This window comes from Falco biarmicus, chromosome 4 (assembly GCF_023638135.1).
Source record: "Falco biarmicus isolate bFalBia1 chromosome 4, bFalBia1.pri, whole genome shotgun sequence".
NCBI classification, from domain to species: Eukaryota; Metazoa; Chordata; class Aves; order Falconiformes; family Falconidae; genus Falco; species Falco biarmicus.
In genome coordinates this window covers 35,391,114-35,417,417 of record NC_079291.1, presented here as the reverse complement: position 1 = coordinate 35,417,417, position 26,304 = coordinate 35,391,114, and the positions used below count along the sequence as shown (strand labels likewise).

The 26,304-nt window shown below is 40.5% G+C and overlaps 1 protein-coding gene across 9 annotated transcripts in view; it reads left to right on the top strand.

The window, feature by feature from the left end:
• DYNC1I1 (dynein cytoplasmic 1 intermediate chain 1) overlaps window positions 1-26,304 on the top strand; it is a 194,532-nt gene that overhangs the window by 27,473 nt on the left and 140,755 nt on the right. For 6 of the 9 annotated variants that reach the window (XM_056337761.1, XM_056337762.1, XM_056337766.1 and 3 more), the window contains 2 exons: window positions 12,994-13,053; window positions 17,088-17,203. In XM_056337761.1, the coding sequence (XP_056193736.1) occupies window positions 12,994-13,053; window positions 17,088-17,203 (176 nt within the window). The remainder of the gene's footprint in view (window positions 1-12,993; window positions 13,054-17,087; window positions 17,204-26,304) is intronic. The other 3 variants (XM_056337768.1, XM_056337765.1, XM_056337767.1) reach the window with 1 other exon arrangement.

Here is a 26,304-nt window from a genome sequence, read left to right as displayed (position 1 = left end):
TTGTGGACCAAGGTGTGATTTTTGTGTGTGGCCCATTTTTTCCCTGTATCCTTCACTGCCCCTATATATTCCCGGCTAGCTTCATTGCCCTACAGTGGTAGGTCACACAGTAGCATCCCATTTATTGTTGAGCTGGGTTGTGTGTGTGTGCGTGCGGTGAAGTCCCATGCATGCAGCACTTCCCTCTGTGCATTTTGGAACAAGAGAATCCCATTAGGCTGCATATAAGGTTTCCCACCTTCCATCTGCTCAGTAAAGTGCATAAGGCTCAGCTGTTTTGGACTTGTAAAGATTAATGGTTGCCTTTCCTTCTGCAACAGCTTCATCTGTGCTCTTTTACTTTCTAACTTGCATATTTTGCTGCCCATACATTTAGATACCTGATTATTTTGTGGGCTTCCTTAAAGGCAAAGGTGGTAGGAAGCATTCTTCACCTTCTGGTAGCTTCTTTCAGAAGATGGTTATTTCAATGTGGTGTTTTATCTGCTGTAAAATAATGCAGGGTGGATTATTTTGTACTATTTCTCTCACAGTCCATTGGTTTGGATGTGTTTGTCTGGCTGCAGATCCTCATTCTGCAATTGTTGTCCTTAGTTGGATTAGAGCACTGCTAATACTTAGTTTAGATGGTTCTTCCCTGAATTATGTTGTCATTCCATTCATGTCACAGTGTTTGTATTTGATGCACTGAAATTGGTTAGCTTCCTGCAGTGTATGAAGTTTACTTGCAGTAAAGCAGGGTTAGTCCTTATTTAGATGAACCTGTAAATATTTAATGAAATTTCCAGGGAGAATGAGTTTGAGTGTAGCATCAGGTAGCAAAGAAAAGAAAAAATAAAGGGAAATTGGATTTCTCAAAGAGGCTTTGTAGCAGTAATATGCCATTTTTGTAGCAGTAATATGCCACAGAAGTTAGACCACTCTGGAATCCTGATTGCCTCATCATCGCTGTGGGTTTTTTTATTTGTAGATAAAATACAGTACATGAGCAATCCTAGAAATAGAACAGCTGCCTGTAATGCTGAAGGACTTTTCTCTGAGGACAATGTCACCTTTGGCTTTGGCTGTTGATGTAATTTTTTGCCCACTATGTCAGTTCATCTTGCGGTTACTGGGACCTCTGAATGTGTTCCCTGTTGTATCCCAGAGAACATAGTAGCAGCTGTCACATTAAGTTGGGAGTCCTTACTGATAGAGTCAAGAGCATGTCTTCTTCTCTCTTATTCTATTTTGAAGTTTGCTGACAATATTAGTCTGTATTCATGTATGTTTTCATCAGACATGATTCTGAGTTGCTTCCATCTACCATGGCCACTTTGAGCCATTTAGGTATAAAAAGAAATACACTAGGATATGTTTTCTTTTGTTCTGTTGATGTCCACCCTCAGTTTGTATTGGCCCAGTGCAGGGAGAAAGAGACATAAGTCCAGTCTTTTTTCTCTGCAGCATAATATTTACTCATTTTTGTATAGTTATTAGGTGTTCTCCTTTATAATGCAATATCTAAACACACACACATGACACGTGTTAATCCTGCGTTGCTTCATGTCTGACTCAAACACAAACATTTCTTGCTTCTCAGATATACAATCAGAAGGAAAGAGGTAGCTTTGGAGCACCTGAGCACAGAGTGAGTCAGAGCATGTCATTATTGTCTTTACTGTTTTACAGTTTTTTATTTAATAGTGTATCTAAATGTCACCAAAGTCTTCAGGTTCAGTGCTTTTTAGGCTTTTTTCCTGAAAAATCAGACTCGGCAACTCAGCTTTTATTTTCACTGTTAGATTTTTAAACAGCTCCTTACCTAGTCCAGTAATATAACACATTGACAAGCTGAAGAAAGGGTATCAGAATGCCGTTCTCCCTTTTAAATGTCTGCTTTGCTGTTTAATTAGATGGGTAAAGAAAGCAAAAGAAGAAGGTGGATCCTGGTCTCTATTTCATTTATACGGGAAGGTTGAATTGTTGTAGTAGATGTGAAACATCTCTCATAGACATTAACAAAGCCATGTTTCTGTAAGATCTGCTAAACCCACTGATAACACAACCATATCGCCTAGGGCTTAGCTGCTTTATCATTAAGTAAATGCATTTGACAGGTTCTGTGCAATGACGCTGGTTTGTCATTGCCACTCAGCTTTGCACTACCAGCATTTCGTTGTGTTGCCGTATTCACAAATGATAGGGATCTTTCTTGAACTGCAACCAGCACAAGTGGGCCTGTGTTGCATTGCCTCAGGAGTATTATTAGTAGCAGATTTATTTTTTTATGGTGGTTTTTTTTTTTTAAAGGTCAGTTTATATGTACAAAATGGCTTTTAAATGGCTGTTTTAGTGGCATATGTATTTCATAAATGGGCTGAGCCAAAGGGAAGCGCAGAACAATGTAAAGACTTTGAGGGAGCTACGGGAAAGATTGAAGGAAAATAACTACTTTATGGCGACCTTCGCTTGAATGGTGTTTTATTTAGAAAAAGATAGGTTGTAAATCCAGGGACTGTTGTGTAGTACAGACATGAGTCTTTCACAGTGGAGAGTCAAGAGAAACAATTTAATTAAATTGTGTGAGATCACATCCTATGTTAAACTGTGTAACATAGCTAAACTGGTACAGTTTTTGCATGTAGAGGTTTTCTCCTTCACTAGCCAATTAAAAAGCCCCTTAGAAAATCCCCCTTCATAGTTTTGTGTTTAATCTGGAAAAGTAAAAAAAGACTCTGAGTAGCTCTTTCAATAACCCATTTTTTAGGAATTTTCTTGGTGGTTAGAGGCAAATGGGATAACCCATAGGATGCTGGCATTGCCACTCTGTTTTGGTGGCTTTGGGCTTGGTATGGGATGCTTGCCATTACATGGTAAGGCAGAAATACTCACCCTAGCTGTTAAATTTTTCCCGTATAATTTACCATGACACCATCATCAGGATCTCTTGGCACATGTTTCTTATCTTACAGTTTCCAATAGTGTTAAAGGCCAAATTGTGCCTTAAGCCTTCATGACCTGAATGGTGCTGGCATCTGTGAAGGACTGACAGTGTCAGCCTCCTCCCCTTACCTGGGGGGACCCTGGCTTCCTCAGGTATCTTTGCCCTAGGAACTCTGCTGCTTTTTAAAGTGGTGCTGCAAATCTCTGACACTTTTTGCTCCCAGCCCATCTGTAGGACAGTGACAGGGCTGGCCAGTCCTTCTTCCACGAGTGTGGGCTGCTCAGTATGAGAGGCTGTGCTGAGCTGCTTGCACACATCATGGCTTGCCCTGCATAGGTTAGTATATGAGGCTGGAGGAAGGCAAGTTTCTTGCAGTCTCTTCCCCCCTTTTGTCCCTGGAAAAGAACCACAGTACTTCTCCTTTATATTAAATGTGTATTTAGCTCTACATATCTGAAGCCTCTCTCTGCCGGGTTTTTTTTTTTAGCCTATAAACATAAGCAGACACCTTAGGGACTGATATTTGGCAGTTGCTTTCAAGTGTCTGTATATCTGACCTAGAAAGTAGGGAGTGTTTTTCAGTATGTGCCAGTTACAAAGTCAGAATGGTCCATATTAATTAGAATCATCTGCAATCCTTTTAGCATGTGAGCCTGTGGCATCATTAAGGATTTTCATGCTTTCATTCCTAAAGGATGGATGGAGTTCAGTCCTCCAGATCTTTGATTATTTTTCTCATTAGCAAGCATCTCCATGCTATAAATTGAAGGAGAAGGAAAGATTGCCGTTCCCAGGGTGCTTCATAAAATGCCTTGGAAACCTGAGCCCCAGCTGCATCAAGGAGAAAATAATATTAATGTATAAAGCCCTGCTTAACCATTTAGGTTATCAGCCCAGCTGTAGTTACTACTCTGTAGTTATTTCCAGGCGTATCATGCATATATTTAGTCAGACAATCAGATGATTTTAGGGACTAAAACACTAATCCTCTTAAAACAAAACAACTTACTTGCTACAGCCAGTTCAGCTTAAACAGTTCTCTAGCACAGAATTTCATCTTGATTTAATTAAATTGTGTGAGATCACCTCCTATGTTAAACTGTGTAACATAGCTAAATGGGTATAGTTTTTGCATGTAGAGGTTTTCTCCTTCACTAGCCTATTAAAAAGCCCCTTAGAAAATCCCCCTTCACAGTTTTATGTTTAATCTGAAAAAGTAAAAAAAGCTCAGAGTAGCTGTTTCAGTAACTCATTTTTTTTTAGGAATTATCTTCAAATTTGTAAAATGGGAATTGCTGCAACTGGAAAGATATGGGTAAATATTTTTTTTTTTCTTTTTTGAAGGAGTTTTGAAATAATATAAGCATCCCATATTTATTTTTTCATAAGCAGAACATTTTGGTTATCCATCTAAATCTAGTTTTGAATCAGATATTTTGGTCGTACATATTTACTTTAATAATTCAAAATCAGAATATAATTTCTGAGCTGGTCTATTGAAAGTCAGTTAATTGGGTCATGAAAACTTGTCACATTTTGACTGTTGATGTGAAAAATTTTTGATAACTTCATACAGTGAGCTCTTTTTTTAACCTAGTTATAACAAAAATTTCATCCCCTTCTAGAATGATTTTGCTGTTTCTAGCACAAAATAAATTGTATAAAGGAAGGGAAACACCAGCTCTTTTTTTCAGCTAGTAATTACTGGATTTTAGCACTGAAGCAAAAATGAAAATTTGCTGAAATCTTTCACCTTCTTCTTCAGCTGAGTAATGCCATTCCTAAAAAATTGTAGGTTCCAGCGTTTGTGCTACCTCTTTGACTCCTTTGAAAGACTATGGATTGTCTTCCCCAGGTTTGACTAATAAACATGATTTTGTCTTATATGCGATTGTATCCAAAGTCCCTTGAAGTTTATGGGGAAACTTCCCTTTATATGCATATCCATGAACTGTGGATCCGTGTCCTAATGTGAGCACTGCAGTTCCTTTAAAGCATCTGCTGGAGCTGATAACATATAAAACTTCTGCCAAGTTCTTGCTTTACGTTTGTGATCATTTCAATTCTATTTTGTCACATGGACTTACTCTTGGTATAAAAATCAAGATTAAAATATTGTTTTAAAAAGAATTTTCAGAGTTTGCAACAAGAACAAAGCAACTTGTGCCTTCCCCATCTTGAACCTGTTTTTTATTGCTGCACTTCCAAAATGACCATTGGTGCTTTCCAGCACTTACGGTAAATCTGTGTCAGTTCGTAGGCTCAGCAGAAGCTTCTAACTATTTGAACTTCTGGCCTCGCAGATCCAGCCTGCTGCTCACAGTGACCCTTCTGGTAAACCAGCATAAATTTGCAGACTAAGATTTGAATAGCTAAAGCATATAAATTGGAGAATGACAAGATTCATTACATTAGAGAATGACAAGGTTCATTACATTGCCAGGAGATGATATTCTGTAATGTAGACCTGAATCGAAGGAAAGACTTTAAATATATCAAATAAGTTTAGCAGTTAATTTAATTTAATGGCTGATTTAGTTAGTGGAGTTCTGTGAAGTGGGAATCAACAAGGTGTTGGTCCAGTGATATGTCCCCACAATTAAAGGCATGCCAGAATTGTTCACACTGATTAAAAGTCAAGTGGATTTTGAAAATCATTGAATACATTCAGCAGCATGGCCTTGATTTAAAAGGAATTTTGAAATACACCTGTTTTAAATATTATTGGTCCTTGATTTTTTATGAATATACCTTAAAAAAAAGAGTAGTTTAAATTCCTGCCCTTCTGAGAAGGGCTGCTGTGGTTGCCAGGCAGCTGAAAGCGCTTTGCTCTCAGGGAGGTCATAGTTGCTCTTTTTGTTGGTGAAGACTGGAAGTCAGAGGTGTCAGCCTGCTTGGAAGTGTAAATGCAAACCCAAGTGTCTGGCTGTGCTGCAAGAGTGGGGCCAAACTCTTTTTTCCCTGAGTGTATTAGGGCATTTTATTTTATGATTAGCAGCCCAGCTCCAAACACAGGAATGCACGGTGGAGTCAGAGCATGCTGCTCTACAAGCATAAGTGAGCGTCTTGTTGAGAGGTACAAATTCTCCCTAACCGCTGATAGCCATCAAGCTTATAATGTGCTTCAGAAAACAAGTAGCACAAGGAAGGTATTTTCTTTTTGCCAATCCTTTCAAAGTGGAACAGATCCACAAAACAGAGCACAGATGGCAGCAGAATAGTGGCTTAAATGCAAAGCATCAATTGAGGCAAGTAGTACTTTTCCATCTCTGAGTAGTAGCTTTAAATCTTCTTTTCTTGATGTATTTTGGAGGCACACTTTAAATGTATGACAAATATCAGAAAGTGAAAATTATAGTGGAGAAAACTAAGATTATAAAAATATAGAATGAAAGGAACAAAACCAAACAGCTTATCTAGACATATATATTTTGAAACAACTGCAGCAGTTTCTCACCAACAGTTTCTTAGTTCAGATTTTCTATTCAACTGCAAAGTAGGAGCTTTGGAGAAACTGACACAACAAAGTACGCAGAACTCTAAAATTATGTAGCTAAATAATTATGCAGCTTTAAATTCATTCTGGCAATATTCAGACAAAAAAAGCCTAGATACATGTTGGATTATATATTGAAATTACAAATAATATTGGATTGTAATTTGGTGACAATATTTGTATAGTATTGAAAAAATGCATTCAAACACATCTTAAGATTTGTATTCTATTGGTGATTTCAAAACAGGTCTCCTGTCTCACAGTTGTTGCATCCAATATTTTTAAGACTACGTGAGTTGGGTGGAACATTTTTTTCAGTATATCATCCACGTGCAGGTGCACAGTTCTTAATGTAAGAAATTCTGAATCTTCTGGAAACTGTAATCCAAGCCTGTATTTTAAGCATGGGGCTCCTCATTGCATCCAAGTAAAAAACCAAGAATACTATTATTCTTTGCAATCCTGAACTTTCTGGTTAGCTCTTTTTTTCTATTTTGCTGCTTTTGCTAGTTGCATTGCAAGGTAGAAGAAAAGAAAGCAAGAAGCAGTCTGAAGTTTGCAGACTCTCAAGTAGCTTTCCTGTCAATGCAGATAGCCCCTTGGCTTTCCATCGGGTGCTAGCAGGGGGGTGTAAGGGAGAGCACAGAATCACACAACCAAGAGTGGCTGAGGTGGAAAAGCATCTCTGGAGATCATCTAGTTGATTCCCTCTGCTCAGAGCAGGGTCATCTAGAGTGGGTTACTCAGACTGTGTCCAGCTGGGTTTTAGGTCTCTGAAAGGATGGAGACTCCACAAACTCCCAGGTTAACCTTTTCCAGTGTTTGACTAGCTGCACAGTGAAGAACTTTTTTCTTATGTTTAAGTGGAGTTTCCTTTTCTCAGTTTGTGTCCATTGCCTCTTGTCCTGTCACTGGGCACCACCAAGAAGAGTCTGGCTCTTTACTCACCCTCCCAAGTCAGCCACCCAAGTTAGTTGGGCTGTCCCTCCCACATTCTTTGTGGACAACCACCTCTAAAACCATCCTCACAGATGGGGTCTAAGCTGGGTGCTCAGAACTGCTGCATGAAGCAATCTCTGGTCTTTCTGTTTCTATGCAGAGAGCCCATGGTTTCACTGCTGGAGCACTTCATTTAGGTGCCTGAAGGCAGTATAGATACCCACTGCAGTGTCAAGACCCCCTGCTACCAGCCATGGGGAATATGAGACTAGTCACATTCACATAATTTTAGAAGCATTACTTTTGTTGTCAGGAAAGGTGCTTTGAGACTTCATATGCTGTGCGTGACTCTATATGGTGTGGGTGAGTCCCTCCTTCATTTCTGATCTGTTTCAGTTCAGTAACAATCTATGCTCTGCTTAATGGGATTGGCCTTTGATCTCTGAAAACCTCAGCACAGCTTAATCTGTGGAGTCATGGCACACTCCTTCACTGTTTTTTAGGGTTAGGAGGGCATAGCTATTTCCCACACAAAGGGTCATTTTAGGACATTGCTGTTGCTGCAAGGGAAGTTGCTGGTATTGGGACCTGTCAGGTCTAATGGTGTTTCATTAGGGACACACATGGATACCTCAGTTCAGCAGATACCTCGGGACTCAGTACACTGTCAGTGCGGTTTTCTCCCAGTCTGGAAATCACAACAGCTCTTGGTGACAGGAAATGCCAGAACATGCTGTTTGCTTTTCTCCAGTTCTGCTTGGAGGTGTGATTTGCAATGCTGCAAAGAGATTTCTAGCCCGCAAGAGGCCCCTTGGGAAAGCAGGGTTTGCTGTTATTTCTGTGAGTAGCCTTTTTCAAAGCATGGATTTTCAGGCCTGGTTGCTCTTGACCTGGGACGGAGAGTGGGGAGAGGAAGTCATGCAGAATACGATCTGCAGCATCAGCAATAGATAAGGGTGGATTTGATTTTTAGCTTCAAGGAAGCAGTCACGGCTAAGCTGCCAGTGTGTTGCACACTGGTTGAATCAAAAGTGTTGGATTTGAGTACTTACTAAAGCCAAGTTGTACTGCAATCTGACCATGATTCCAGATATTAAATAGAATTTCATGATGGTGATTTAATAAGTATATGTATTGGCATCGATGTCTTATGTGTTTCATATACTATCAAGGAGGCCAGACCCGAAGTTGCTTAAACCAGCTGAGAAGTTCTTATGGATTCCAAGCAGTTTTACATGACAGACTCCATGCCTCATTAATGCATTCCGAGGTTAGGAACTTTCCAGAAGAGTTCAAATATTTTATTTTATTTTTAGTTTATTTGTTTTCATTCTTTCCACATTTTTAATCTACATAATTGACATTATGCAATCACAATAAAATCTTCTGGAAGGTTCCACAGGGCATCCTAACAGATGGCAGAGTGCCTGGTTTTCTATGGTAATAATAATACAGAAAAGGGAATGCTTCTGTTCAAATTGCTTTCACCTCCCACCTTAAATTTTGCAATGGTCTCAGTCCTCTTAAAACTGTGCTCTGAATATCTCCCTAATACTTTGACATGAATTCAGCACAGAAAAATGTAACAAGCTGCTTTACCATCCAGTCCTTTAATAAATGTATGACATTTGGGTTACTTCCTCCTGTTGGTTTCTCTCTGCAGGTTATTCCTCTACTGACTGAGGAAAAAGAAGATGCATTGTATCAAAATTATCTGGTACCTTTTCAGTACTATGAGCTGAAACAGCACCAACATTAATACTGCCCCACATTCAAGAAAAAAATTATGGAGATAATAATACAGAGCAAATAGAGAATACTAAAATATGCCTATCTAAAGGAAGAGAGTGAAAGCAGATCAGTTTCAAGAGGGGTAATAACACCTGTACCTTTTCTACTTAGTGCAAGATCTAAAAGCCCTCATTCCCTTCATGCTACTTTAGAACAATCTGTTATTTGATAATTGTTACAGATTTTATCCTGCAATTAGTCAAGGGCAGCTGCTGTGCACTGAACACGTAAGAGGAAGATTGATAGCAGCACTATTGTTTGTTACTGTGTGGGAGACTGATACAGCAACCAGCCTTGAAACAATGTTGGGAAGTCTTGATTAAAGTAGCGTCTGTGCTGTCTGGGTGGTGGGAACGGGCAGATCTGGCTTAGTCCCGACCGTGCTGCTCACGCTCAGTGAGTTTCCACTGTCCCTTCCCATGCCACGTGCATGCTTCACCCATGGGAGGAGGCTCAGCTCAGGTGGTCGTAGCAGATTTGTGGAAGGATGGGAAAGAAGTGCAAGGGAGCACTGCTTTTCACTGCTTGGTCTAATGCTTGTCTCTTTTCCCCATAGAAGTATTAAGCTAAATGTTTTGTATCTCTTCTACATAGCTCTGTGCAAAAATCTATTGAATCCAGGGACTTTCACCAACTTGTGTTCTCTGAAAGGGTCCACAGTGGGAGCACCTCTGCCTGACTGCTGACCTACTGGTCAAGCAGTTCTCCTAGACCATGCACTTGTCTTCAGTAACATTACTCCCTCTGCCCCTGTCTTTGGGTGACTGGAAGTCCCAAAGCTAATTTCAGTTTTCTTTTATCAAGAAGAAAGAGGAACAGCACCTAATCATTTTCTTCATGAAGAAATCTCTGGAGAAGGAACTCGTGCGCTAGATTTGAAGAAGACTGGCACCACTTTTTCACTGAAATCCAAGGGCATTTCACAATCCCCACAGAGAACTGTCCACAGAACAGCAAGCATAACAGTGATGTTCATCCAAATGATCAAGGAATGTCATACGCTATGTCTGCTCATCACAAACAGATTAGCTTTAATTTCCCGGTCTGGATGACAGCACAGGCTATTCAACATTGTCTTCGGGTTGCTAATCCTCAAAGAATCTGTTTCTTTTTCAATGTTATTGCCATGGAAACTGGCTAAATTGCAGGTCGGGATTACATCTTTACTGTTCACTCACTTCCATTTCGATCTGCAGACATTCTTCAGGTGCCAGGAAGAGGCAAAGGACAAATCAATGTAATTCCTTGAAACATGTAGTTACTCCCTGTGCTCTCCAGTCTCCACTATGTGAGCGTAGCCACTTGCATTCTGTGTCTCCTAGGGCAAGAGACTTGAAACCTGAAGATCTGCTATCTGCAGCCTCATTTTCTGCAATAACATTGCTCAGCCAAGCTTGAGAGGACAACATAGCAGATTGCTTCCTTATCTATTTTTCAAGCCTTTGCAAGTGGTAACACAATGATGCAGAAAGAACAATTACCGTTTGGAGCACAAATCTAGGAAATGTTTTGCAGATGCACTGAAACTGTTGAAAACAGGTATAATCAGGAGTCAAGGAGAATTGCTATTAAAAGTATGTATCAATGTCAAGAATGGTGAACTCTCTATGTCAGAATCCAGAGAATGAAGTACTTCAGGGAAGAACCTGTCTCCACTACATGTATGGTCTGCATGTAACAAATGATGGCCAAACCATAGGTGTTGCTATTCTCATATCTTGGGGATTTGAGTGCTGCCCTGAGTATGAGACCTCTAAATTTATTTTGTTTAGGCATTCAGCTGTGTAGCAGGTAAATGTGCCCTCTCTTGTAACCTGGTCTGGATTCTTAGAGGTGGAATGTAGGGGCTGTACCTCTTCAGAGACCTGTTGCAAGCTCTTGTTTTAATCAGATGACAATGGAGTTCTTTCTGATGTAATAGTCTTTATTCCTTGGGAAATTTTGTAGGTGTGAAAGTGGATGGGGCAGGGGAACTGATACGAGTTATGTATGTTTTCTTTTAAGTGTTTGGAAAACCTGGATATGCATGTATAAGTAGCCTCTAGGGGCAGCCATAAGATTAGAAACTGGCATTTACATTGCAATTCCTAATACATGCTACTGACCTTGGTGACATTACAAGAGTAATTTTCACTCAGATAGCATTTTTAATGGAGTATCTCTAATGCATTAGTCACTGTTGCCTTTGCCTTGCATCAAGCATTCAGATCTTTCCACTGTACTTGAGCTACAGTCAAGTTACAAGGAAAAAAATCTGTTCTTTATTACTGTATTGTTTTGTCTCCAACCCTTTTTTAATACAGTTCTGTTCTGGAGAAGTCTTTCTGTATCGCCCTTACATTGCATGGGAAAGCACCTTTGCATTACAATTCTTCATTCTTTTTGTATGTGCAGGGTGTTGAGATTGATTCTCTTTCACTCTGACAAGACTATGTGCAACACATGCCCTTGTCTGTCTCTCCAGAGAGTGAGTTAACATTGGTAATAGAATGGGTGAATTTACTAAGTACAGGAGGTAGCATAATTATATGGCTTTAAGAGATCTATTTCTAGCCTAATTCAATAACTTGTTAGTTTATGTGAGTGATTCATTGGCAGAGGTTGCTACTGTTGCAGAAAGCCTTGTGTAAACTGAGCATGGCTGGTTATGTGGCTGGTTTTGGCTGAACCTGGTTATATTGTGTTTTCTGTTTCCTCAAAGTTTGTATTCAGAAGAAATGAGGGGAGTTTTTAATTTTGAGGACTATCAGTATCCAGCGTGTCTGCATGACTTGCTTGCCTTAGTGAAGGAGCGCTTTCCTTTGCTTTAGCCTCTGCTAGTGACAGCAATGCATAATCTAGTGTTCATACTACAGGAAAAGGTGCTCAGGAGCTAAACTTGTATTCCTGATTCTGCCATGGGTTCTGACAGTTTTCTTGCATATGAGATGTGGCTTCCCAAGGGTAGAAAAAATAAAGTAAAATCAAGAGCCAGGGAATGAGTGGGCACTTTTAAAAATGTTGGCCTCAATATGTCAATTTTTGTATTTCTAAATTGGGGGATTATAAGTATTTCACAGGACTCCAGAACGGCTCTGTGAGTGGTTTAGAGAGAGTAGCATGACAAGTTGCACTGCAATGCAAGGAACAATGTCTTCACTTCAGTCTATACCTCTGGAGCATTCGTACATCTGGTGACAGTCCCATATGACAGCAGTCCATTAAGAGTCTGTCATAGATCTGATTTCCTCGGATGTATCATTCCCCTCTTCCCCAGAAATTTTATCTGAAGGAAAACGATAATTTGTTTATTTGCCTCAGATGCCCCCAGAATATGTCAGAGCTGATGTCAGTGTGCCATTTGTTGGTGTGTGCACTACGTGATGTTTGTGCCCAGAGCACTGTTTTACCGTCAGTCTCAGGAGTGTGCAAAGGGCTAGACTCTTCTTCCATGGAGTCTGTGGCAAGTGCTCAGTTCACCTTATCACAAAACCATGTTTACAATAAATTGTGCCTGAATATTTCACAGATTATTGTGAATACATCAACCATAGTGAAAGAGTTAGAAATCTTTCAAGAAAAGGAAAAAACCCCAAACGTTTCATTAGCCAATATCTGAAAGGAAGCCCAGCTTCTTCCCTTTGTTTACCAATAATATGTAATTTGAATAAGTTGCCTGCCCTGTCGCAGTTTGACATACAATCCTTGTTGACATACCGTGGCTGTCCCTTGCACTTGGAGGTTGAATGTACCTACATAGAGCATGTAACTAATGAGATGGGGTTTTGTTCATCCTTTCAGTTAATTCTGTGTATTCTTTTTTTTTTCCCCCTTTGTGCTGCACGGCTGATTACCACCCTAGGACCTTGCAATGGGACACAGACCCCTCAGTGCTGCAGCTCCAGTCTGACTCTGAACTTGGGTATATGTCAGCTCTTTTTGTTATTCATTTATCATTTCTTTGCAAGGATTATCTTGAAAATGCTTCCCAGTTGAGCTGGTTTTATGTGATTTTCATTTGCTTTGTTGACTCAAAAAGACCATAATTTAAGTTTCCTTTTTTTTTACTTTCATCAATAAGAAGCTTCAGCAAAGCCATCTTTAGTGGAAAAAATCAACTATTTAAAGAAGCTTGTTAAAAGCTGCTATTTCTGTTGCTTGAACCACAATACAAATAACTATTTCATTACAGATGAAATGTTATTGTTGTGGCACATAAATGTGCATGTACAGTTACATTGGCCTTGTTTGTACCTGTTGATTCAGATTTTTCTCTCTGAATCATTTGCAAGGTACTTATTCCCCTCCTTCCTCTCTGCCATAGTTATGCTGTTTCCACATGCAGTAACGATTTCCCCTTTTTCCTTAGGAGCGGTATATGTGCTTATAATTGTACACTTAACTATGATGACAGTTCAAGAGTAATTGGCATCTTAGTTGAGTTCAGGCCAATCAAGATTTTTTAAATTGTACAAGAGCTATAATTATTATTTTCTAGTTTGGGATGGAACATTTCTACTCCAAGCATCTGAAACAAATTAGTTAATTGAAATAATTTAGAAACGCCTATCTGCAGATATATTCTCTATCCTCTAAAAAGGATAGGTGACAGTCCCTCAAGTTCTTCAGAACCTGAGTCACGGGCAAAACCAAATCACTATGTTGAAGAAATTACCCTACCTATGAACTTACAGGCTTGCCTGTCTGAGTGGCCAGGCAAGTGTCTTATGCTTTTACTAGTTCCTGTAAAATTCATTCACCATTCTATAAGAAAAAGAACAGTTTCCCTTTAACTACTGATTGACCGTGTTCCCAGCTGCAGTTACGGATGTTAAAGCTATTCACCAGGATAGATCAGAAAGAGTGGAATGTATCCAGAGAGCTTTCTGAGCAGAGAAAACAGAGGGTTTCTGCACATCCGGAACTGCTAGGAATGTTTGTAATTTTCACCTGGCTTCAAATACATCCAGCTTCTACAACTTTACCCAAACTCTACCAGAAAGGTAGAGTTTTTTGAGCTGTATTAATCTACAGAAACCTTTTAGAAATCTCAGCTGTCCTTTCCCAGAAGTTTGGATTAAAAGATGAGCACTATCAGGAGCAAGGTTCCTCAAATGGCTGTGCAATGCAAGTTCCTTTATTTGACTCACAAAAAGATAACACTGTGTGTAGCCACAAGACTTCAATCTTTTATAAGCAGTCAGTGCAATGACAGAAAATAAGCACACCAAAAAGTAAATCCACAGGTATAACAAGTATACTCTGTAGTGGAAGTCCTGCCCCTTTTGAAAGAAAACTGTCTTTGAAATCAAGGTGGTTAGACACAGGACCAGACTTCCCTCTGGTGTCATGAGACTAGATTTTAAAAAAAATACCGATGCAAAAGAATCCTGCAGTCAGCAATTAAATCATGTCTGTAGCAAAACACTTCTAGCAGATACATCTTTCTTCTGCCACCTACAGACAGAAGAATCAATTTTAATGCATGGACTTTTGTTACTGTCCTCCTACTGATATCCCATAGGCTGTTCTGAAAGGAATCCTTCAAAGCTTATGTGCTCTCTTAAGATGAATATTCAGCAAACTGTAAGTGATAAGAACTGTGAGCACCTCAGGTGAAAAGCAGGGATGGGAAAGCAATACACAGTTTAGTGCTGCCCTAAAAAGAACCAGAGTAGAACATTACAGTCCATATTTGAAAGAGTCCAGATCTGAAAGGATGCTCCAGTTGTCCCTAAGTGCTTGGGGCCAAGGGCTAGGCCAACTTAAAGTTACACAAGAACCATTACAGGTTGCTACATGGTACAAAAAGGATATAAGAGGCCAAATTCCTTCAGATGAAGAGATGCCTCCCTGTTTTCATCATTAATTACTGGTATATGGACTACACTAGACATTTGTACAGGTACCAGAAATTCCTGAATTGGAAACATTTTAGATGAAAAATTCCATGCATTCTTACAGCACAGTGTTGTAGCTCAATTCTTGGTTAGCAGCCTACAAAGAGGTTAACCCAACTAGCAGTTAAATGCTGCTCTCCATTAAGATTGGTGTTGCCCATCCTTGGACAGTTGAGAAGATACGGAGTGACCTCATGTGAAACTTGTTAGAATTAAGTGAGGTTCTAGTCAGGCCCAGATTACACACATGATTATTTAAAGACTATACTTAATCAAGACCACTGTCAAGAAGCTCTTTCAATGCATAAGGCTTAAAAATCTCAGTAGATGGAACCAGGGGCAGCAGGGGACTGGTTACATAGGAAAGTCTAACTGACCAAGTAGGTGAGAGAGATTGTGTGTCTGGTGCTGCAGGACAGAAAAGCACATGAGATTTTGGCAGGTTGAGGTATTTAATTAAAGCTTGAATTCACACAATCACTCATTTAAAGCAGCTACAAAAACATACTGCTACTATAGCTTTCGTTAGCTGAAGTGTACCATAAGCTGTAGAAGTTTTTCTGCCCCCAGCAATGGTGTAGAAGTTTTTCTGTAGGATTTTTTGACAATCCTTGCTTTTGTTCATGTTGGCAAAGTGACAGATGGTTGTAAGAAGGGAGACTTGTTAATTTTTCCTCTTTGAAAGAAGAAAGACTCAGAGCTATAACAACTATTTCTGCTCTAGTGGTTTGTTACATGGTACAGCTGATTCATACTGATTACCTGCTGAATCTAATTGCATTCAGCTTAATAACAACTCAGCCAGTAAGATAGATTAGAAAAATATATAGCTGATGTAGCATTAACCACCTGAAGAGTTCAGTAGGTGTCATCTAATGATGACAGTTTCCTTTGGAGATTCCCATTTCCTTTCAGACATCAATCTTAATTGAATATCTAAACCATTGTAAATTAATTAGATCAAAACCCCTTTGACCTCTGTTATTCTGACAATCTGGAAAATGGAGAGGATATGGATAATGCGTATGAATTTTCTGCTTTTCCAGACTGCTCTCTCTAATCACATGGCCATTCAGAAACACCATGGCCATGAATTTATTTCCCATAAATGTATAAGCATGTTTGCACTTCTTGATCTAGGCAACTGGACCTGTTTAGTAGATTTGCTTATTATGTGCATATTCTTTTCTCTGCTGAAAGTTGGCATTTTTTCCAGTAAAAAACTTGCAAGTAACCTTTCATTTATTCTTCCCTCCCTACAGACAGTCAAATAATATTCAGGAAATAAATTGATCCACACACACGCTGTTGAGTGAACTGTGTATGACTAAAAGTGTTCATAACCATGCTCAGCTGTCTTTCTTCTTTTTCCCTTACCCACTTAGAGTTGCCTTTATTGATTCATTTCATATGGCTTATTCAAAGTAAAGGAAGTAGTAAAAAAAAAAACCAAAACAAAACTATACTTGCCCTGTTCCAGCTGTGTCTCAGAGCTCCCCTCCAACCCTTGTATTAGGGCTCTACTAATCGTAAACCTCCATCAATTCCACTACTAATGATTCCTGTGGAAGGGAGAATCTCCTGCTTTATGGAAATTACCCACCTTGCCAATTAAAGGATCTGTTACTGCTCTCAGGTGAACATCTGACAGTCCTAATGCAGCCAGGTTAACACCCTCTGTGCCCCTTCCACCATTGTGTTTCTCAGGCTGAGGATTAACCCTTTTGAGAAGGCAGAACTTAACAATGATGGTATGTAAGAGAATTTTGTTGTGTGTTGCAAGGGGTACAAGCAGGTCTTTCTCTCTCCCATTTACAGTCCCTCTGAGCAGCATGATCTAGAAGTTCAGTAACTTGTACTTTCTTGTTGCAAATGGTTCCCAGGTTGATTTTCTTCATTGCAGTTAGTTGCTTCTCATGCATAGTGTATTGTGTGTCATCTTAGCGAACACCGAAGTATTTTTTTTTATCCTGTTCATAAAAGTAAACACTCTTGTTCCTGCTGCTGATTTACATTTAACACGGCTAACCTTTTGATGTCATGTATTCTATCTTAGACGCAGACTGCACAAACTAGGGGTGTCAAAGATTACCCAGGTTGATTTCTTACCTCGAGAGGTGGTATCATACTCCAAGGAGACGCAGACGCCTCTTGCCACGCATCAGTCTGAAGGTAAGATTTCAAAAAACATTTTCATAGAAAGTAAGTAGTTGAATAAGAATTAAAGATTGTGAGAAAAATTGTAGTAAATCATAATGTAGCTAATTGTTACATATTTTTTACAAGCTGGGTATTGTTTATGTGATTAATGGCTGTTCTGGTGAGAATAATTATAATAATGACTTTAAATTCAGGTAGAACAGAGCTACTTCTGTCTTACAATGCGTTGTGCTTAGATAGCAGTTTAATGAGAATACATTTTCAAATAAATCATTATGAATGTAATTAAAATAATGGTTTGTTCCATTTTTCTTGCTTTCTCAAGGAAGTTGTGCTTTGTAATGGTGTGATGGAAAGTTGTCATTGGATATTTGGTCAGTGTAATAGTGTCTCCCTCCAGTAGATGAATCTTAGGAGAAGTTATAGTTTAGCTCCACATGCTGAAAAAGGAGGCTTACCTACTCTGATGTGGACAGTCCTGCTTTCTCTCTGCTGATGAATCTGTTATCTGTACTCATGGAGCTGTTTGTTAGCTTTTGGCTTTCCTGTTGATAAGTAAATATGTGGCGTGGTTAGTAGGGGAGTGCTGATCTACCTGTTTCTCAGACTGCACACTTGCCAGTGTTGTACTGCAGAACACTGGTTGCAGGTCAGTTGAAACCATTTAAACTGAATGTAAAACTGTATTAGACTGATGTAATTTACATACTACTGCAGAGCAGGTAGAAGAAGAAAAACTGAAGACAGTCTTGACTGTAATTTCTGCCATTAGCAATGAAGGATTAAGGGAATTTCAGCAACTGGGTGCTTTCCTGAAGCAAATAGTGTAGGACTCCATCAGGCTCCATACAGAAGAAGGTTTGAGTAGGTTGCAAAAGGTGTGTGGGCACATCTGTGTAAATATAAGTTACTGTCAGGGAAGATACAGTGATAAACATAGCCATCTTTTTTTTCTGCAACTGGGTTACGAGGTCTGCCTTTAAGAAACCAGGAATGAAAACTGCTGAGCTAGATACTCAGATTCTACTTTCCCAGACCACAAGTTTACTCTGGTCATCTGTTGTCTGAAATAGTGCCTTCAAGCGTCCACAACCCTGTTGCTTGGATGCTGCTTCATAAGCAAGCATGTCCTGACAGCCATGCCACTTTAGAAGGAGAGGTTGCCTCAGGAGCTGCCCTTGTTTGATCCAGCTTGTCTCCCCTCATCTCTCTGGGGCTGCTGAAGCCTCGAGAAGATGGGGTTTGCCCCTGTGGTGTTGCCTTCCTGGCTTGAGACGAGTAGGTGCTCAACCCTGGGGCATCGTCATGGACACAGATCTGACGGAGAGGATGTCCTTCCTCCCTGGCGCAGGGCCTTTGTCCAGTGCAGGCTATGGATATGGGGAGGTGAAGACATGGCTTGGATGTGTTCACCTCTCTCAGGCCTGCAACTCCCACGCTCATTAGCTGACATGACTCTGAACAGGCCAACCTCTCCTGAGGAAGCAACTTCTTCCAGTAAGTTGTTCTTGGTTTTTTCCAAGGAGCTCTTCAACTATTACAAAATCATTTTCTTGTGTAGACAAGAGGACAATCTCCTACCCTTCAAAAAGCCAAAAGGGTGTGCTGCTGTGGAGCCTGGCAGTCAGGGCAGCAGGCACAGAGGGCAGTGTGGCTTGTCTGGGTCTTCCGACAGAGGAAGCTCTTTTTCCTCACTTGTATGAGAGAAGATCAGTGCAGAGCCATGAACTTCAAACTGCCCAGGGCAATCCTGTGAGGGGAAGGTCAAAGGGTGTAAGTGGGTTTGGTGACTGGATTTATTACCTTTCATGTTCTCTGTGTCGTCACGGTTAAGGAAAAACCATCGACGGAAGTAAAGTTTTAAAATGAAACACTGAGAAAATATCACACGATCATTTCCCTCAGATGTGTGTGGGAGAGAAAGTTTAACTTGTATTTCCTTTCCAACCTGCTGCTAGGGAATCCTCTGCACACAACTTGGATGTGAACATGGCCCTGCACCCATCACGGAGAGTCGGGAAAGTCTGGTTATTCCATTGGAATGTTATTTAATTGGAAACCGTAGGGGATAAATAAGCTCTGTGATTTTGGTCTCCCAGGTCTAATGGAAATGAATTCTCGGGTTTTGAATTCCCCAGGCCTCTTTATGAATGCTGGGCCCTTCCTACTGTCACTCTAAACATGAACAGCAAACAGAGGGGAATTCCTCAGGAGAGCAGTTCCGAGGAGCAGTCTCCACACTGTTCCTATGCATTCATGTGATAAAATACAGCCATTATCTTTTCAAGGTAAATTGTTCAGCCATTACTATGGTTATGTGCTCAGTTATTCAGTTTCTGAAGCCTTAGAGTTTGAGAAAAGAAAAAAGAAACCCCTTATTGACTTAGATGAGTCTGACATCAGCTTTCGGAATTGAGTCTTTCGCTACCTGCCTTGGTCACTGGAAATGTCAAAATGCAGAATTTTAGGATGAGATTGTGATACGCTTGCATGTTTTTTGGAAGACAGCTAATAAACTGTACAGCTGGTTGGAAAGATCTTTCCTATGATTAAGCCACTGAAAGAGGACTTTGAGTCCTTTCAAAGTTCTGCAACTTTTCTGAAATGTTTGTATCAGTTTTTCTGCACATTGCTTCTCTAGAAAGGAAAAAAGAAACTCTGAGGTACCTTAGACCTATGGCTGTTGTGCAGCTCAGTGGATGTAGGTCTTTGGTAATGGTAGTTCCCCACCAAACCTTATACAACTGGCAAAGGAAAGCTTCATTGTGACAAGTACGGTGTAGTGCCAGAGAGCCAGATGCTATAAGCAATGAAGTCTCAGTATGTCAGCTGCTAATTTTAGAAGAAATAATGTGGCATTATTCCTCACTGTATAAAAACAGATCAACTCCTCTTTTTCAGAACAGGTAATTCACTTTATTTCAGAGGAATAATGACATGTCATTTCCCCCACCCACTCTATTATTTAGGGAGATGTGTATATGCATCATTCAACCCTTTGATCACAAATACCTAATTCTTTTGCTTTTTTTAGGTCACAGTAAGCTTCAGCCTTTTCTTCCTTGTAGGATGGCTTCAAAAACACCCAGAGCCAGATCTTGGCTCTGGAGCCTGAGAAAAAAAGTGTTCTTTTCTCTTCCTCCTTCTATAATTGAACTTGGATTTAGGTAGTTGTAGGCACTGAGAACATTTCACTTGTGCTGTCTTTTGCATTCTGGAGTTAAGACCTAGACTATGCCAAATGTTTTCTGAGAGGTCTCTGGGACACATTCCTTCACTGTATAGAGACACTGACATCGCCCCAGAATAGCAGGCCCACGTAGCCTTCGATGGTTGGACCCTCCAGAGCACTTCAGAACTGCCCTTTGCTGAAGGTACACCTGGGAGAAAGCAGCAACAGAAAAGCCATGGCCTGACCTCTGCCCAGGATGAATCCATCACTGCCATACAGCAGTGGAAGGAGATCTGTGTATCTGCCTGCAAGCTTCCTTTACAGATAGGAAAACAGCCTGCACATTCAAGCTCTGCTGGGTACCTGCCTCTGTTTCAGCTTGCTGTTGTCCTGCTCTCTAATGGGCCAGGAGGTAAAGTCTCAGGGAGGAAAATGTCACACTGTCCCCACACTGAGAAGGGAGATACTCCTCTGATCTGGTTCCCCTCAAAAACAGTGGGGCAGGAAGAAGGTGAAGGCCTGTGACCTCTCTGGCTTTGCTGGCCAGTGTCAGGAATGTTGTTATTTCTCTTCGGAGAAGTAGAAGCTCTTTCTTTATCAATAAAATGAGATGTTCTTACTTCTCTAGCCTTTCAGACTGTCACTGCAAATGGGTTAGTCTGAAGTGCATTTTTGAAAAATTAGATCCCGTATACAGGGGAAGATCTGACTTTATAGAACAACGGGGGTCCTATGTACTTCACCTGTTTATCATCTTCAACAGATGGTTGTTCATGTGAGGAAAACAAACGTGTTACCATACTCACTTCCCAAGCAGGATACATCACAAATCTTCGCCCAGTTCTGGCAAAGAATGCAGTTTAGGCCCATGCTCCATCTGTTTATCTGCTGTATTCATACACTGAGGATATTTTGGCTATTGGGGAAAGAGGGAAAATAAGCTCTCTATTTCATTTGGAAGTAGTCTGGAACAAAGTGGCAAAACGGAGGGGAAACTCCAGAGGCTGAGCTGGCTTCTGCATCTCTCTGACGCTGTAACTCTCTGAACTAATGTTTCTGAAAGTTACCCTTTTTAAAGCATTGAGGGGGGAGAGGGCATTTCTGCTCACAGTCTGAGGCTCATGAGACCAAGTCACATGAGTTGAGGTGTCTGTGTGTGATATCAAATGTGACTATTGTAGTGTGAACCAAAACTCTCTAGGTGCCGCTGACTGCATTGACTAATTCTTCACTGACTAGCTTGATAGAGCGCTTCATGTCAGCATATTAATGCAGGTTTCTCATTACTGAGTAAACAGGGTGTGACAAAGTGTCATACGCTGACACTGTGTGAGGGCTGTGTCCTACTTTGAGTTTTGGTAACTGAATGAGGAGTTAGTTACCTGTGACTAGGACTGACAAGCCCCAATACTATGAAAAGAAGTCAGGCGCCTGGGTGTTCCAGGATAACATCCATAAACAAATTTATTTTTAGTTTGATTGTTAGGGGCTGAGATTTCCAGGTTTAATCACTGTGGAGCTCTGGCTCTGCCTGTCCCATAGGATAATGTGCAGCAGACCTTTAGCACAGCAAATTCTGTACCAGGCCTGCTGTGCTTTCTTGTGTCTGACTGTAGCTCAGCTCTAGCTTTGTGAATGCATGCTGTACTTAAGAAAAGCCAGTCCCAGAGCTAAGCAAGATCATACTTCAGCTTTCCCATGCCCCATCTGTCTAAACCTCATGGATCAGAAGCTGGGGGTTAAGTTAAAGAGCTTACTTTGGCTTTTCCCTTGCCGAGAATCTTAGAGCTCAGCTCCAGTCTGAAGAGGACAAAACAAGTCTGGACCCAAGAATAGCTTTGAGCCCCTCATTTAATGGAAAATGCAGATGCACATTTGTGCATCACCATGCATGCAACGTGTGCCAGGATACATGAAAATGTGTGTGATAGATAACTGGGGGGAAAGCAGACACCCTCTGTTGTAAACAAAAGCTAGTGTTGGAAAGCAGAGCAGAACTGGGATAGAAATCACTACTAAAAAGAGGACATAACCTAAAGATGAATCAGTGTTCAAGCAGAAGTGCTGTTTTTAAAGATACAAAGCCTCCGTATTAGTACTAATGGACACTAATTTTCTAAATATTATGGTCTACCCTAGGCAGTATCACGTATCACTGAGTTGTTTTAGTTAGCTATAAAAATCTAGTTTGCCTTTTCCTCTCAAACCTCAGTCCATCCGGGTCATCCTGTGGATCTCAATAGTTGGCATAAACACCCTAATTCAAGACAGCATTGTTTGATTAAATCAACAAAGCTTATTTTGTGCTGTTGTACCAGACTGTACAAGATTGGATGAGACTAGAAGAAAGCGGAGCAAAGATTTGAGGCATTGAACTGTATAACAGTCTCTCAATAACTGCCTTTTATGCCTGTCACAACTGTATCCCCTTTTCTAAATAGCAGGATTTCAAAGGTGAAGTATTTGCTTTATTTATTTATTTATTTACTTTATTTAAATTGGGCAGAATCTTTCAAAACATTTCAAAGTTATTCCGGCAGTGCCCTCTGGTGGTGAAGCGATGAACCGACATGTCGTGCCTGAGGGGTGCTGGAGGGGAGGGAGGGATGCTGGTGTGACCTGCAGAATAATACTTAGCGGAAGATGCTGGAGTTGTATGACTGAAAAGCTGTGCGATTGTCAGTGCTGATGAAAGAAGTGTGAGAAAAGACAAAACTGTTACATAAAAAAGTGTGTGTGTGGGAATATTATCTAGAAATGAAAAAAAAAAAAAAGCCTTAAAAAATCAGTTGTAGGTATTATGGCAAACGTTCAGGTTATCATACACTAGTGAAATCGGCTACAGTCCCTTGTTCTGGCCAATCCTTTCTTGAAGTACAATTAGTAAAGTACAGTTTGTTAAAATACATATTCTCCAGGCCAGCCACATCAGGCAGGTACCAGATGTGGTGGATCTGTGTTCTGGTCCTACCAAGCTACAGATGTCAGGTGTATACCGCTAAAGGCTTTTTTCACCGGCTGGCTCATGATAATTCTATGTAGTACATAATTAGGTTAAGGTCTTGGCTTTTAAAAATGTGTTTCTTCGGGTTTTGTTGTGCAGAATAATGTATTTGACACTGACAAGGGTTTCTTCTGGGAGGAAGAATGAAGAGGCTGTAATATATGGTCATACACAGTTTGGTGTTTGAGGGCAGGAGGAGACATCAAATATCCTGAAATATATTGCATACATGGGCAAAACCAGGATTTCTGTAAGACAGTCCCACTCCATTTCTAAAAGATGTCTTGTTACATCCATGATCTACCAGTACATTTATCAGTGATCATTGCTGCAGTATTTGCTTCCATTCTCTTTCCTCCCAGGTCCCCTCTAAAGACTTCTGGAGGAGAGTTTTTCATATAATTAGGATGGTCTTCAGGTATTTTTCAGCAGAGAGCCCTCTTAATGCAAAACTGTTTTGAACAGACAGATCTGAGAATTTATTAAGCATTATCAATTTTCTGGGAATTATCTACTGAAAACTGATTTAGCACAGAGAAGATTGGCTCTGGTCATACACAGCATGAGGTCTGAGGAAGGAAAACTCTAGGAATCTTAGACTTTGTTCCTTATCATTTCATTACACAGGGACAGTGTTTTGACTCTGCAGCTCCTTCACAATCTTAAAATCTTGGGAAGGTCTTCTGAAAATCAAGCCCACATGCATGGGAGTTTCCTTCTCCAAAGTGGCAGCTTTCTGCAAACCCTAGTGTCTCTTGCATGAGGTACCTCTGCATTAAATGCAAGCCCAGGAAACATATCTAATAATTCTTTACAAGGTTAGAAGGAAAGCAACAGACTTAGTCACAACTGTGCCTACACCTTCTCTAAATTATTCAGGCTCTAGAAGATGAGGGTCAAACCAGAAAGCTTAACTGCCTTCTCAATGAATGAGGAACTAGTTTTTAGGCTGTGGCTGCCTCAGAGGGGACTGTTGTGCAACTGTCATTCTGTGTGTGGAAGGAGTACTACTTCATAGCCTCTGCAGACAGCATGGAGAAGGTCTGTGCTCTACCACCCCTCCTTGCAGATCCTGCTTGATCCTAATGGATTATCCTTGCTCTGTGCTTTTGAGCAAGTGGATCTCATCCTCCACCCAAGAGATGGGAGGCTAATAAAAAAAATATTATAGTCAGCCCGCTTGTGCAGAACCTAACCTGCTCCTTCAGTTGGGAAATATGTAATTGAATGGGATCCTGGTACATCTGGTGTCACTTGGTGGAAAACAAGAGTTCTGATGTTAGCAGCCTTGACCTCAAACTCCTTTAACTAGCTGCAAGTCATCTCATAGTGTCTTTGACCCATCTTTCTGTCCTGACATCTGAAACTAACAGCAATCCATGAATTCAGAGAGAAGCCCTGTAACATCTGTATGCAAAATGGTTCCTTTGTTGGCTGGAAATTAAAACCTTCCTCTAAGTCTGTCCTCTCTCAAAAAGATCCTGGCCATGCTTCACACATGAACAACTGTCATAAATTAGCTGATTTGTTATGTGCTCCCCTCAAGCAACCAAACAGTTCTAAACTTATTTGCAAATATATGACTATCAGTATAGTATATTATATATATATATATAAAAAAAAAAGTCAGGAAACTGAGCTTTAATGTAAGAACAGAAGGCAACTATCCCACTAATTAACAGCACCATTTCCCAGTCAACAGTCAGTGAAAAAAGTGGCCAATTTTTCTCTTATTTGCCATTTTAACATTCCTAGTTCTCACTGTACCGTATGTATCATTTCAGTAGTATTTGAACATACTTTGAATTAACAATGCGTTGTACATATTACAGTGCTCAAATTAGAACTTATGGATATGAAAATGTAAAAAGGGGGAAATTTGGGTTAACATTGCTTCCAACAGAACAACGAAGACGCATTTCTTTGTTTCCAAAGCATGCTTTTTCCTACCATCCCTGTACTTCCTTCTTTAACCTAATGGATGAAACCTATTCACTATATACAAGAAAAATAATACCCAGCACCTTCTATTCCATGTTTAGTAACCTTTGGCAAACTCTGGCTTTGTAACACGGACCAATCTCCACCGGACTTAAAGACAAGATTAAGAAAAATGTGCATTGCAGAAGTAGCAGTTACTAATCCTCAGTGCTCTAATTAGCACTTAATCTTTCTAATCCTGTAAGTAGATACAAAATCTGGGATGAAATAGGCACAGGCCATACGTGGAAACCCCTTTATTAGTAGTGTTAAAAAGATGTACAGAAAAAAAACCACTGCTGTGTTACTTCACACTTCTCTATTTGTTTCTTGGCACTTGCAACTCAAAGAAAGGAAAAAGATTCACATGCCAAAACCCCTTCCTCTGTTTCAACTCATGCTGCGAATGTACTGGGTCAAAAATTATGCAGCTGAAAATTCTTCTGTTCATCACCTCTCTATCTTCTATTCTATAGCTGAGCCACAGCTTAAGAAGCTGGCCAATTGTGCCCCTCTATAGCCTCCTTTAATTGGCTCATTTCCATAGGAGAGGCCACCTGCCTTGGATGGAGTGTCAGCTGCTTGCCCTCAGACCGACTGGAGAGGGAGCCAAGTGGCTGGGTTAGGCGGAGTGAAGAGGCTTCGCCACACCCCACGTTATTACCGCCGTAAAGACGAGTGGGGATGCACCCCAAGCTGGGTCTTTGCTCGGCGAGTGTTATCTTCACAGCCTGACCCAAGCATCTGGGCAGAGCCCTCCAACGGCAACCCTACCCCCCCCCCCCCCCTTCTCCTTCCCAAGAGCTGCTCCCAAGGCTGTGTAAAGCCATGCTGTATTTATTATGATGATGAATTGTAGATCTCATCTGAAGTACTTGAGAATCCCTCCTTCAAAATCAGTAGTAGCTGGATCCTTTCCAGAGGATCCTTTTTCTCGCTCACACACACTAAGAGTTA